Source organism: Lemur catta, chromosome 17 (assembly GCF_020740605.2).
Source record: "Lemur catta isolate mLemCat1 chromosome 17, mLemCat1.pri, whole genome shotgun sequence".
Taxonomy (NCBI): Eukaryota; Metazoa; Chordata; class Mammalia; order Primates; family Lemuridae; genus Lemur; species Lemur catta.
The window spans coordinates 23,110,799-23,125,207 of NC_059144.1; the positions used below are offsets into that span (position 1 = coordinate 23,110,799).

At 39.4% G+C, this 14,409-nt stretch overlaps 1 protein-coding gene across 5 annotated transcripts in view; it reads left to right on the top strand.

Moving 5' to 3' along the window:
- Window positions 1–14,409, top strand: part of NCOA6 (nuclear receptor coactivator 6) — a 99,797-nt gene that overhangs the window by 37,651 nt on the left and 47,737 nt on the right. For 4 of the 5 annotated variants that reach the window (XM_045528762.1, XM_045528764.1, XM_045528765.1 and 1 more), the window contains 3 exons: window positions 257–538; window positions 7,074–7,229; window positions 13,489–13,611. In XM_045528762.1, coding sequence (XP_045384718.1) covers window positions 257–538; window positions 7,074–7,229; window positions 13,489–13,611 — 561 coding nt within the window. Of the gene's footprint in view, window positions 1–256; window positions 539–7,073; window positions 7,230–13,488; window positions 13,612–14,409 lie in introns of those variants that run through there. The other variant, XM_045528766.1, reaches the window with a different exon arrangement.

Consider the following 14,409-nt stretch of genomic DNA (forward strand, 5'->3'; position numbering starts at 1 on the left):
GGTCTCAAACTCCAGATCTCAAGCGATCCTCCCACCTGGGCCTCCCAGAGTGCTAGGATTATAGGCATGAACCACCACGCCCAGCCAACTGAATTTCTTAATTAAAATAGTTTATCTTCTCTGTAATTTCTTAATTTTTATAGTACTTCCTTATTACTTGGCAAATAAATTACAGTTTTCACAGAATTGTGGATTACACATTGTTGAATGGATAATTATGCATGGTTAATACTCTTTTCATCTCCTCTTTTCAAAGGTTTTCTCATCGTCCACTTGGCATATGCTTCTGGAATAATATTCACCATGGTTTTGGATGACCTTCCAAACTTAGAAGACATCTATACTTCCTTGTGTTCATCAACAGTGGAAGACTCTGAGATGGATTTTGACTCTGGACTAGAAGATGATGACACAAAAAATGATAGTGCTTTGGAAGATTCCACAATTTTTGTGGCCTTCAAAGGAAATATAGATGATAAAGACTTCAAGTGGAAATTGGATGCAATATTGAAAAATGTGCCCAATTTGCTACACATGGGTAATTTGTTTTAATTTTTTTTTTTTCCTTCTTGTTACTGGTTTTGTAGTGTTTGCCCTTCCATGGTTATCTGGACTTTTACAAAGCAGACGTTTGCTAAACTGGGTCAAAAGGCTGATTTTAAGGGCAAAGGTGAAATTTTAGGATTTTTGAAAAGTAGAAATACTGTTGTGTTTCTTTTAAGTACATAGAGGAACTGAATATAATAAAGTTACTTAACATAGAAATTCTTAAATAATCTAGTGGATAGCAGTAATTCTCAAGTCCCAAATTTATTGTTTTTAACTCTCTAGTCTTCAGTTTCCTTACCTGTAAATTGACAAGCTTAAACTGGATCTTAAAGGCCCTTTAAAGCTTAGAAAACTATTATTCTATTAGTCTGCTTAAAATGTACTTTAAATTTGCTCCTTTAAATTTTATATCGGAAGTCATTAACAGCCTGCTGGACCCAGCCTGCAACCATTAGTGTTTGGGGATTTTTTATTTGTTTATTTTTCGTTTTTTATTTTATTTTATTTTATTTTTGAGACAGAGTCTTGCTCTGTTGCCCAGGCTAGAGTGCTGTGGCATCAGCCTAACTCACAGCAACCTCAGACTCCTGGGCTCAAGCAATCCTACTGCCTCCACCTCCCTAGTAACTGGGACTACAGGCATGCGCCACCATGCCCAGCTAATTTTTTCTATATATTTTTAGTTGTCCAGCTAATTTCTTTTTATTATTATTTTTTTTTTAGTAGAGATGGGATCTCACTCTTGCTCAGGCTGGTCTCGAGCTCAAACAATCTGCCCACCTTGGCCTCCCAGAGTGCTAGGATTACAGGCGTGAGCCACTGCACCCAGCCTGTTTTTTGTTTTTTAATGTTTAAGTTTCATTGCCAGTGCTTTAAAAATTAAGATATTTTGGCCGGGCGTGGTGGCTCACGCCTGTAATCCTAGTACTCTGGGAGGCCGAGGCGGGTGGATCGCTCGAGGTCAGGAGTTCGAGACCAGCCTGAGCAAGAGTGAGACCCCATCTCTACTAAAAAATAGAAAGAAATTATCTGGCCAACTAAAAATATATATAGAAAAAATTAGCCGGGCATGGTGGCGCATGCCTGTAGTCTCAGCTACCTGGGAGGCTGAGGCAGAAGGATTGCTTAAGCCCAGGAGTTTGAGGTTGCTGTGAGCTAGGCTGACGCCACGGCACTCACTCTAACCTGGGCAACAGAGCGAGACTCTGTCTCAAAAAAAAAAACAAAAACAAAAACAAAAAAGATATTTGGCCAGGCGCGGTGGCTCACGCCTGTAATCCTGGCACTCTGGGAGGCTGAGGCGGGTGGATTGCTCAAGGTCAGGAGTTCGAGACCAGCCTGAGCAAGAGTGAGACCCCGTCTCTACCAAAAATAGAAAGAAATTATTTGGACAGCTAAAAACCTATATAGAAAAAATTAGCCGGGCATGGTGGCACATGCCTGTAGTCCCAGCTACTTGGGAGGCTGAGGCAGTAGGATTGCTTAAACCCAGGAGTTTGAGGTTGCTGTGAGCTAGGCTGATGCCATAGCACTCACTCTAGCCCAGGCAACACAGCGAGACTCTGTCTCAAAAAAAAAAACATTGAGATATTTTACATTAAAATCCAAATTTTTGGATTTGTCTTTAAAAGTAGGAAGATCTGATAACATCAAGTTCCATTTTCCCGGATATTACTGAGTCATGGCTGCTACTGAGGGTATCCCCGCTTCACCGTAGTTCTCATCTGAATTCTTCACACATTTATATTATAGATTGCCTGTCTGAGTCTTGTGGGCATTTGTGTTTTTGAACCTTGATTTAGATATTCTCCATCTTTTCTGGTTAGCACAATTATCTAATCCCTTCAGACATGTGAAAAGCCTGAATTTTATCCTTTTATCACAAATCCTAATTTGACCAAGTGCTAATTAGCTTTTTTTAGGTTTTTTTTTTTTTTCTTTTCCTTTGAAATTTGATGTCTAGAGAGAAGCTGTTTTTTCCCAAGGGTTTTTTACTGTGTTATACAAGATTCTTCATAGTTATGGATTATTTAGCATACATAGTATTCGATAATTTTTCATGTTGAAGTTGTAGTTATAACCATTATTGTAATAACCATAATCATAGTTGTAATATATGATATTATAAGGGCCTATCTGGGCCTGAAATTATTCAATGCTCTTAATTAATTACTCACATTTTTTTATATATTGCTAAAGCAGTTTATTTATAGCTTTTTTTTTTTTTGAGACAGAGTCTCGCTCTGTTGTCCGGGCTAGAGTGAGTGCTGTGGCGTCAGCCTAGCTCACAGTAACCTCAAACTCTTGGGCTCAAGCGATCCTCTTGCCTCAGCCTCCCGAGCTGGGACTACAGGCATGCGCCACCATGCCCGGCTAATTTTTTCTATATATATTCTTAGTTGGCCAGGTAATTTCTTTCTATTTTTAGTAGAGATGGGGTCTCACTGTTGGTCAAGCTGGTCTCGAACTCCTGACCTCGAGCGATCCGCCCGCCTCGGCCTCCCAGAGGGCTAGGATTATGGCGTGAGCCACTGCGCCCGGCCTATTTATAGCTTTTAAATAAATTACCAAATCTCATTTTATGGTACTATCAGATTATATTCTTGGTCCAAAAAATATTGTAAGTCAGATCTTCTCAAACATGATGGAAGTTACAAAAGCTTCTGATAAAATATAACTATTTTATGAATAAGGATTTTTCTGCAACCATATCACAAATGATAATACCTTAAACAAATCTGATGTTTGTATAAAACATATGCAAGATTGTACTACTCTTCAGAGTGGGAAGAAACCCTGCAGTGTCTATTCTCAGTGGAACCAGAATCCCAGCTACCTGCCATTTGTTGTTTGGAGGCATAAGTGTCATAAGTAGGAAATTGCCCGGAGAATCAAAGGTGTATTTTCATGCCATCTCTGGTGCTAGGTAGCCACAGGATTTTGGGCAAATCACTTAGCCATTCTGGGTCTCAATTTCCTTGTCTATACGATAGGCTTAGACTAAATATTGTCTAATCCTTTCTAAATTCCTATGATTACCCAGCTGAGGTGGCTCTCTCCTGTAATCCCAGCTACTCAGGAGGCTGAGGCAGGAGGATTGCTTGAACCCAAGATTTGGAGGCAGCAGTGAGCTGTAATCACAACACTATACTCCAACCTGGGTGACAGAGCAAGACCCTATCTCTTAAAAAAATTTAAATAATAAATAAATAAATTCCTATGGTTGTGTTATCTCATTGCTCTTAAACAAGTAGTCTCATTTTTTCAGATTAGAACAAGTGAATTCCATGTCTGGATAAATTAACATTCAATGCATAGTTTCTGTTGGGTTTTTTAGAGATAATGTCTCGGTCTGTTGCCCAGGCTGGAGTGCAGTGGCACAATCATAGCCCACTGCAACTTTGAGCTCCTTCCTGGACTCAAGTGATCCTTGTGCCTCAGCCTCCTGAGTAGCTGGGACTACAGGCCCATGCCACCACGCCTTGCTTATTTTTTCTATTTTTAGTAGAGATGGGGTCTCACTCTTGCTCAGGCTGGTCTGGAACTCCTGGCCTCAAGCAAACCCTCCCACCTTGGCCTCCCAGAGTGCTAGAATTACAGGCATGAGCCACCATGCCAGGCTTCCATGTTTTAGCTATTGTGAATAATGGTGCTGTAAACATGGGTGTACAAATATGTCTTCAAGACCCTGCTTTCAATTCATTTGGGTGTATACTCAGAAGTGGAATTCCTGCATCATGTGGCAATTCTATTTTTAATTTTTTGAGGAACTGCTACACTGTTTTCCACAGTAGCTTGTTACCATTTTACATTCCCACCAGTAGTGCACAAGGGTTCCAATTTTTCCATATCCTCACCAACATTTATTTTGGGGTTGTTTTTTTTTATAGTAGCTGTTATAATGGTGTGAGGTTGGTATCTTACAGTTTTGATTTGCATTTCTCTGAGGATTAATGATGTTGAGTATGTTTTCATGTGCTTATTGGCCATTTGAATATCTTCTTTTGAGAAATGTCTATTCAAGTTCTTTGCCCATTTGAGTTTTAGGAGTTCTATAAATATTCTGGATATTAATCCTTTATTAGATATTACAGTTTGCAAATATTTTCTTCCTTCTGAGGATTGCTTTTTTAATCTGTTGACAGCCTTTTTTTTTTTTTTTTTTTTTTGAGACAGGGTCTTGCTCTGAGTGCAGTGGTGTCATCATAGCTCACTGCAACCTCAAACTCCTGGGCTCAAGGGATCCTCTTGCCTCAGCTTCCTGAGTAGCTGGGACTACAGGCGTGTGCCACCATGCCCAGCTAATTTTTCTTTTTTTGGTACAGACGGGGTCTCGCTCTTGCTCAGCCTAGTCTCGAACTCTTGGCCTCAAGCAATCCTCCTGTCTTGACCTTCCAGAGTTGTTAGGATTACAGTGTGAGCCACCGAGCCTGGCCTTGTTGATAGTGTCTTTTGATTCACAAAATTTGTAAATTTTCATGAAATCTAATTTTTCTGTTTTTTTCTATTGTTACCTGTGTGATATCCAAGAAATCACTGCCAAGTCCAGTGTCACAAAGCTTTTGCCCTATGTTTTCTTCTAAGAGTTTTATAGTTTTAGGTTAACTTTTGTATCTTTTTTAAAAAATGTCATAAAGTTTGCATTGACTTTTCAGGCTTGCTGTAATGCTAAAATACAGTGTTTTCATATCCTTACTGTAACTTAGTTGTCAGATTTATGTTGGTTTTTCCCTTAGTTTGATGTGCATCAGTGGAAATTCTATTCTTGTTTAAAGTAGAAAACATTTTGGCAAGGCACAGTGGTTCAAGCCTATAATCCCAGCACTTTGGGAGGCCAAAGTGAGAGGATTGCTTGAGGCCAGGAGTTCAAGACCAGCCTGGGCAACATGGCAAGACCCCCCATCTCTGCAAAAAATTTAAAAATTAGCCAGGCATGGTGGCCAACACCTATAGTCCTAGCTACTTGGGAAGCTAGGCAGGATTGCTTGAACCTAGGAGTTCTAGGCTACGGTGAACTATGATCACACCACTGCACTCTATCCTGGATGACAGAGACCATGTCTCTAAAAAATAAAGTAGGAAAATTTTTAAAAGTAAAAGACACAAAGAATCAAGACTGAGGCTGGGTGCGGTGGCTCATGCCTGTAATCCTAGCACTCTGGGAGGCCAAGGTGGGGGTATTGCTCGAGGTCAGGAGTTCGAGACCAACCTGAGCAAGAGCGAGACCCCTGTCTCTACTGAAAATAGAAGCAATTATCTGGACAGCTAAAAATATATATAGAAAAAAATTAGCCAGACATGGTGGTGCATGCCTGTAGTCCCAGCTACTCGGGAGACTGAGGCAGAAGGATTGCTTAATCCCAGGAGTTTGAGGTTACTGTGAGCTAGGCTGACGCCATGGCACTCTAGCCCGGGTAACAGAGCGAGACTCTGTCTCAAAAAAAAAAAAAAAAGGAATCAAGACTTAATGAAGCCCTCCTTAAATTAACGCATTTGTAGAACATTGGAAGAAATGTTTACTCCCTGTCTCTATGAATATCTTGCCTAGATATGCCCAATGGATATTTAAATATGAATATTAAAATTCAAATATTTAATTTGGAGAGATAAAATTGCTTAACATTTTATAAAATGTTAAGAGTAAATCTACTCTTTTGATTTTTAGTGCCCTTTCTTTAAATCAGTTAGATTGTAGCTGCGGATTCCCTAATATCCTATAGTTCACATATCTGCATCCAGAATTTTTATGGAATGTTACGTGAAATTTGAGGTGTTCTCAGCTGCTCTATTCACATACATTGAACTAAGTCCAGAAGTAAACATTAATCTATTAATTTAAATTTGCCTCTCTCTCTTTTTTTTTTTTTTTTTGAGACAGAGTCTCACTCTGTCACCCCAGGTAGAATGCAGTGGCATCATCATAGCTCACTGCAACCTCAAAGTCCTGGGCTCAAACTATCCTCCTGCCTCAGCCTCCCGAGTAGGTGGGACTACAGGCACGTGCCACCACGACTGGATAATTTTTTCTCTTTTTGGTAAAGATGGGATGTTGCTCTTGCTCGGGGTGGTCTCGAACTCCTGAGCTCAAGCAATTCTCCTGCCTTGGCCTCCCAGAGTGCTAGGATTACAAGCGTGAGCCACTGCTCAGGCCCTCTCTCTTCTTTTTTGTGTTTCTTTCTCCATCTTAATTGCTTTCTGTTTATTCAGTGCTTATAGTGTGTGTCAGGTACCGTGCTAGGTTTTCTGCATGTTTTATCTCATTTAGTACTCAAACAATCTCATGAAGTAGTTTTTTCATAGTTTTAAAGAAGAGAAAGGTAAGTTTCAGAAAGGTTAAATAACTTGTTCATCATCACCCAGGTGCTAAGTGACAAAGCTGGGTTTGGATTTGAATTCTAACTCCAAAGCCTAAGCTATCTCAGCTGTTCCAAGCTGGTGCTCTGCCTTCTTCTTTTACTTTTTTTTGTTTTGTCTTTTAGTTCCACATAGATTACTAATAGTGTTCTCTTTCTTTCATGACCAAGAATCCAGCAAGCTAAAAGTACAGAAGGTAGAGCCCTGGAACAGTGTGCGTGTGACATTCAACATCCCCCGGGAAGCAGCGGAGCGGCTACGGATCCTGGCTCAGAGCAACAACCAGCAGCTTCGGGACCTAGGGATTCTCTCCGTTCAGATTGAAGGTCTTTCACTTTGCCATGTGCCTATCGGGACCAAAATCATTACAATAGTAGAATATAGCATGATTTTCTATGCTGGTTTGTTTGTTCCTCTGCTCTTATGTTTCAGAATGTCAAGTAACTTATGTAACCTGTATTTCACATTGCAGCACCTTAGGGTAAAAGAGACTTTGAGGTTATTGCTGTGTCCTAATGGTCTTCAGTATCCACAGCGTTGGGCTGCAGTCTTTCAGACTTTAGATTTTGTTTATATCCTGACCAGGAATTGATATGAGTGTGTGTGTTCAGTTTTCGTAGATTAGTGTTTTGTTTTGTTTTTTTCCAATTTAGCTTAGTTGTTTTGTTTTGTTTTTTTAAGAGACAGCATTCTGCTATGTTGCCCCGGCTAAGACTTGAACTCCTGGGCTCAAGTGATCCTCCTACCTCAGCCTCCCGAGTAGCGCGGACTACAGGTGCATGTCACCTTGCCCAGCTTAAAGAATATCTAATTTCAAGGCCAGGCTGGGTAGCTCATGCCTGTAATCCTAGTACTTTGGGAGGTCAAGACGGAAGGATTGCTTGAGGCCAGGAGTTTGAGACCAGCCTGAGCAAGAGCAAGACCCCATCTCTATAAAGAATAGAGAAAGTAGCTGGGCATGTTGGTCCACGCCTGTAGTCCCAGCTACTCAGGAAGCTGAGGCAGGAGGACTGCTGGAGCCTAGGAATTTGAGGTTGCAGTGAGCTATGATGAAGCCACTGTACTCTAGCCTAGGCACCAGAGTGAGACACTGTCTCAAAAAAAAAAAAATCTAATTTCAATTGCTTCCTTCTACCAAATAAACTTTAGTATTTTCTTTATTCATCTAACAGATTGGGAGGTCCTGGATAGTCCTTGGGTAGCAATGTTCATTTTTCAAATATTTTTTTCTTTTTACTTATTATGGGTACATAATAGTTGTATATAGTTATAGAATACATGTGATGTTTGGATACAGGCATACAATGTGAATTAAATCGGGGTAATTAGGGTATCCTTCATGTCAGGCATTTATCATTTCTTTGTGCTAGGAACATTCCAGTTCCACTTTTAGTTATTTTAAAGTATTTGCTAGCTTATTTTGATTATAGTCACTTCGTTGTGCTATCAAATATTGTTTATTCTATCTAACTATATTTTTGCACCCATTAACCATCCCCACTTTATCCTCCCTCCTTGCTATTCTTCCCGGCCGCTGGTAACCATGATTCTACTCTCTGTCTCCAGATCATCAATTGTTTTTAATATTTAGCTCCCACATATGAGTGAAAACATGTGAGATTTGTCTTTCTGTGCTTGGCTTATCTCAACATAATGTTCTCCAGTTCCATCCATGTTGTGCAAATGGCAGGATTTCATTCTTTTTTATGGGTATATAATCCATTGTGTATATGCAACACAATTTCTTTATCCATTCATCCATTGATGGACATTTAGTAAAATATTTTCACCAGAGTAATCGTTTTCAAAATGAAAATAGGATCCACATACAACTTAAAGCCCTGCTGTCCCTTGCTGTTGTTCAAAGAGTGAACACCAAACTCCCTACCATGATCTCAGGCCTTGCATCATCTGACTTCTACATTCCTCACCCAGCCTTATCTTGTATACCTCTCCTCCTTTGCTTTCTGTGTTCCAGCCTCTCCAGCTTTCTTTTGTTTCCTTGAACACACAATTCTTCCTCCTGGCACAGGTCCTTTGCATTGATGTCTTTTCTGTATGAAATCCTGTCCCAAACAATTCCCCTTTCACCTAGTTAATGCCTACTGAGCCTTCAAGTATCAGCTTAAATATTGATGATATATTTTCTGAACTCCTTGGCTAAGTTACAGTTCTTTGTTACATGTTCTCACAAAAGTCTGTTTCCTTCCCTTAGATCATTTATCTCACGCTTTCTTAGAGCAATTATTTGATTATTGTTTTATTACCCCATAGACTGTAAGCTTTAGCACTTGGAATATAATGATAAATAAAATATGGTACTTACCATTATGAACTCAGAGGAGCTCATGACCTTAGTAAGAAAGACAAACATGTGAGAGATGTAAGTACCATGTGTGGGGGGTATTTTGGGGACCCAGTGGAACCAGAACCCTCTTTTCCCCTTCTGTGTGGATACAACAAGGTGGCAACCATTGATGCCAGCCTTCCCTTTCACTATTGGACCAAGCCTTCCTGACCCTGTGCTTACTTAGAACCTAAATGCTCCATAAAACCTCAGCAGCTGAGGTCACCATTTTGTATATAAGAGTGAGACACATTTTGTGCAGTCTAGCTTTGTAGGTTGCTATACCCCAGAAGGGGCAATACCAACAAGTGAAGATTATTTAGAGAGAGCTATATATAGATTGAGAAATGGGATAAATACCATCATTTGATAAATAAGGGAATAGTGACTTAAAGAATAATCAGTTTATCATGAAAAATGTTGGATTATCTAAAAGGATCCAGAAAAGTAAAATTAAATCACAGCAATCTATAGGATGATTTGGCCATAGTAGAAGTAGAAAAACTATTGGATAAAATAACAATATATAGGTTGTTTATATTTTATGGAACACTTACGTGGTTTCTTAAAAACCTCAAATGTTTTATAGTTTCTGTTACCTATTTGGCTGAGTTAGAGACTTTGGAACCTTAATTGGTAGTGTATTTCACTGGAGAAGGAAGTACCAGTTTCATCTCTGAATCAGACCTATTTCCTACAGGTTCTTAAAGGGATAAAATGCTGTCTCCCCTTTAATATTATGGCCATAAATTCAAACATAAGTATGACTAAGAAAGCAAATAGATAACATATTTTAAGAAATTATGAAATTCACATATGACAGTGATTATCACAATACAGAAAGGGTTCTTTAGATTTTAGGCTACATATGTGTCCCAGGTGATCTCCTTTTCTCTCTTTCCATACTCCTGAGAATTCAGGCAGGAGTGAAAAGAGTGGCAGCAGCTTTTGCTTTTGTGAAACTGGTGATGACTTTGTAAGTTGTGAAGAGGAAGTGTTGCCACTGTCGTGGTGTCTGCTGCAAGAATTGAGGGACAGGTTGTTCCCCCAGTAGTCCATTCTCCATTGAGGAATACTCTCTGTACCCTTCCTTTTTTGAGTTTTGGCCAGGGAGCTTGGGAGGCATCTTTCTAAAGGACATTTTGTGATCCCTCTGTAAATTCATGGTGATCTAATGCAGAAGTCTGCAAAATTTTTCAGTAAAGGGCCAGAAATAAATATTTTTGGCTTTGCGGTCCATAAAATCTCTGTCACAAGTACTCTGCCTTTGTAGGGCAAAACCAGCCATAGGTAATATGCAAATGAGTGAATGTGGCTGGGTTCAGATAACACTTTATTGAAATAAACAGGCAGTGGGCCGTATTTGGCCCAAAGGACTTAGTTTGTGAACTCGCAGTTGGCAAGTTTGGGAGCCAATAGTGTTCTCTAAATGTGTTTCTTTGACACCAATTAGCATATATGCAATTGGCAAATAGAGGACTGATAACAGTATAATGTGGAAATTGTGTTTATTCATGTGTGATTTTTTTCCTAGGCAAGAATAGCTGGAATAGTGGAAAGAGAATTATAATTATCAACAAGAAAAAAAGCCATTAGCTCAGCTGTTGCATAGGTGGGAGTCCTTTGAGCTCTATTTAAAAAAAAATTAAGAATGAGAACTTACATTCAGGTGCCTTCCCCAAACATGCACCTCTCAGCCTTGCATGGCTCTCAGCTCATGTCAGGTTGCACCTCCTTCGGTGCCCACCTTAATGGCAGCCCCGTTAAGTGGCTCAGAGCTCCACTGCATCTGCATTACCTCAGCGCCTTGAACAAGGCATTTCCACTCCATTGTTTCTGGGTATTGTCTCCTTCAATTATTGTTTTTATTAGAGCTCTGGTTACAAAGCCTTGTACATTTTGAGTTTGCCCCAAGACTCTTATTGTCAATGTGAGATTTGATAGAATGTAAGGTTTTCCAGGAAGGCATTTATCATATAGATAATGCCTGTAATTGTTTGTAAGGTTATGATAAGATGACTATCACATATTCCGTAAATAACTAATGAGCACCTACCATGTAACAGGCACTGTTTTACGTATAAAGGATATAGTTAGAGTGACTATATAATTTATCATCTAAATCAGGACACTTTTGAGAGTGAAATGGGATACTATTAATAATTATGCTGGGACAAACAGATGTAAAGGAACTAGGGCAGACTTATGATTACCCTTGTGTAGAGATGGGGAAGGCAGACAAGAAAACAAGTGAATGAATAATTATATGTGCTCTGAAGAAATAACAAGATATTCTGATAAGGGTTACCTAACCTTGGGTAAGATGGTTGGTGAAGGCCTTTTTGGGCATGGGACATTTAAGATTATATGAAAAATTGAGAAGCTGGCTATGTGAAGAGTGCAGAGAACTGTTCTAGACTGAAGGAACATGTGCAAAGGCCTTGAGGTGAAAAGCAGCCTTGTGTGCCTAAGAAACTAAAAAATGACACTGGGTCTGAATCCTTGTTATTGAAGGAGAAAAATATCATGAGGTGAGGTTAGAGAAATGGGCAAGGGCTAGATCTTTGAGCTGTCCAGTATGGTAGCCACAAGCTGTATGTGGCTGTTGAGTACTGAAAATGTGGCTAGTCCAAACTGACATATGCTGTAAGAATATAATACATATTGAATTTTGAAGACTTAGCATCCTACAAGGAGAATGTGAAATATCTCATTAATTTTATATTATTTTACATGTTGAAATAATAATACATTGGATGTATTGGGTTAAATAAAGTATATATAATTAATTTCTTCTGTTTCTTTTTATGTTTTTACTCTTCTAGAAAATTTTAAATTACATGTGTGGCTCATTTTGTATTTTTGTTGAACAGCACTGTGATAAATAGATAATTTGAGGTCTTATATAGCCTATTAAGAAGTTTGGCTTTTATTTCTAAAATAGTGGGAAGCAGTGGAGCAGTTTTAAGCAGAGGAGTGACACGATCTGATGTCTGTTTCAAGAACAATGCTCTGGGCTTAGAATGTCTTAGCAAGTCTGGTATATTAATAGTTCCTTCCCTTTGGTGGAAAACCCCAAGACCTGTATTCTCTTTCATGCCTGGCTCCTATCGGCAAGCTAGGACATCTTGCAGCCCCCAGTGATTGGTCCCTTATTGGTAGGATGTTTGTTCCCTATAACCAGCCAGCCTCTCTGGTTAGAATATATACAGAAAGCTGACCTAGATCAGTGACAGGACAGAGAAACTGTTGTGCCTCATTAAGTTTCTGCTTTACCACCTGACTATAAACCAGAACCCTCCACTATGGAAGGACTTGGATGAGTGCAGCCTTTAAACTCATCAGCCACAGGCTAGCTATATTTTAACTGTCCACAACATGATGCTATCTTCCATAGTAACAATAGTCAAGATTTTGGATTAAGTGCACGAAGCATTCTGAATCTCATTTCAGAGACCCTTTTGTCATTGAACTAAATAAGATTTAAGTTGCCTCTAAGTTTAGGATCTATTTATTAATAGTTGGAATACTTCTAGTGACATTACCTACCAGGCTATTGTGGAACTCAAATGAGATAAAATTTTGTAAGCATTATAAACCCTATACAAATGTTGGTCTTATCATTAGGTGTCTCAGAGGTGAATTAGTGGCAACCTATCTCCTCTTCATTGCATGATTTTTTTTTTCTGCTGGAAATATGTTTGTAGTGCAGTTACTGAAAGGAAATTGGCGTTTTGTTCACAAGTATTAACAGTGTCTCCACACCATCCTATGTTCTTTCTCCATTAAACCTATTCATGTCTCTGCCTTCTGGTCATAAATTCCTAAAAGAAAGTCTAGGATTTTGAGTTTCTGAGAACATTTTCTTCCTTCATACACACACACACACACACACACACACACACACACACACACACACACACACACACAATTAGTGAGCTGGTTGAAAAATATTCAGAGCTCTGGGCTCTCTGTTGACACTAAGCATCATTAATAATTGCCTTTCTGCCGTATTACAAGTAAGAATTAGTTATAATCTCCTTGTGCTCCATTTAAGTAAACCTGCTCAGATGGGTTAAAGAAAAACCCATGTAATGTTGAACTCACCATTTTTGTGGTGGTATATTAACCATAATTCTTCAAAAACACAGAAAACTAAAGCACTTTGTACCTGTTGTTTACAAAATTTGCATCTTATTCTGATGATTTCCTTTTAATAACTTGACTATCATTTTCAGGGGAAGGTGCTATCAACCTGGCTTTGGCTCAGAACCGAAGCCAAGATGTGAGAATGAATGGACCTATGGGAGCTGGAAGTTCGGTTAGGATGGAGGCAGGATTTCCTATGGCAGGTGGTCCAGGTGAGACCTTTCACTCATTGTATGACATTTTACTAGTTTCCTTTTTTAGCTTTGTTTGCTAATATGTGGTCCTTTGAGTCCTGCAAGTTAGGTGGGGGCTCATACCATACCTACATCTCTGGTTGCAAGTGGCTCATGCCTATAATCTTGGCACTTTGAGAGGCAGAGGCAGGAGGATTGCCTGAGACCAGAAGTTCAAGACCAACCTGAGCAACATAGCGATACCCGATCTCTACAAAACCTTTTTTTAAAATTAGCGAGGTGTGGTGGTGCATGCCTGTAGTCTCAGCTACTTGCGAAGTTGAGGCAGTAGGGTTCACTAGAGCCTAGAAATTCAAGGTTAGAGTGAGCTACAATTGGATCATTGCACTCCAGCCTGGGCAACAGAGCCAGACCCCATCTCTAAAAAAATAAAAAAGAAAGTGAGACATGAGTCACTCCCAGGAGGCTAGGGTCATAGCATGAAGCATCTTTGCAATCTTCTGGTCTCATACTTAAAGGCTGATGAACACAGAGCCATGCAGGAAACATTTATTGAGTTCATGTTGTATAACAGAACAACAGGAAAGTATTAGAAATAGAAATGAATAAAACATTTTCGATCCTCAGGATGTTTATAGTATAGTAGAGAATGTAGCTTTCCAACTCCCACTTTCTCTGAAGCTGAGAATCTATGAGAGTTCTTGTGTGCGTATGTGGAATTTGTAGATATATGGGGGAGAATACTTGTTTTTATGCATTTAGAATTTGAGAGAGTTATAAATTGTTTGCTTCCTTTTCTAGTAATCCTAAAATTTC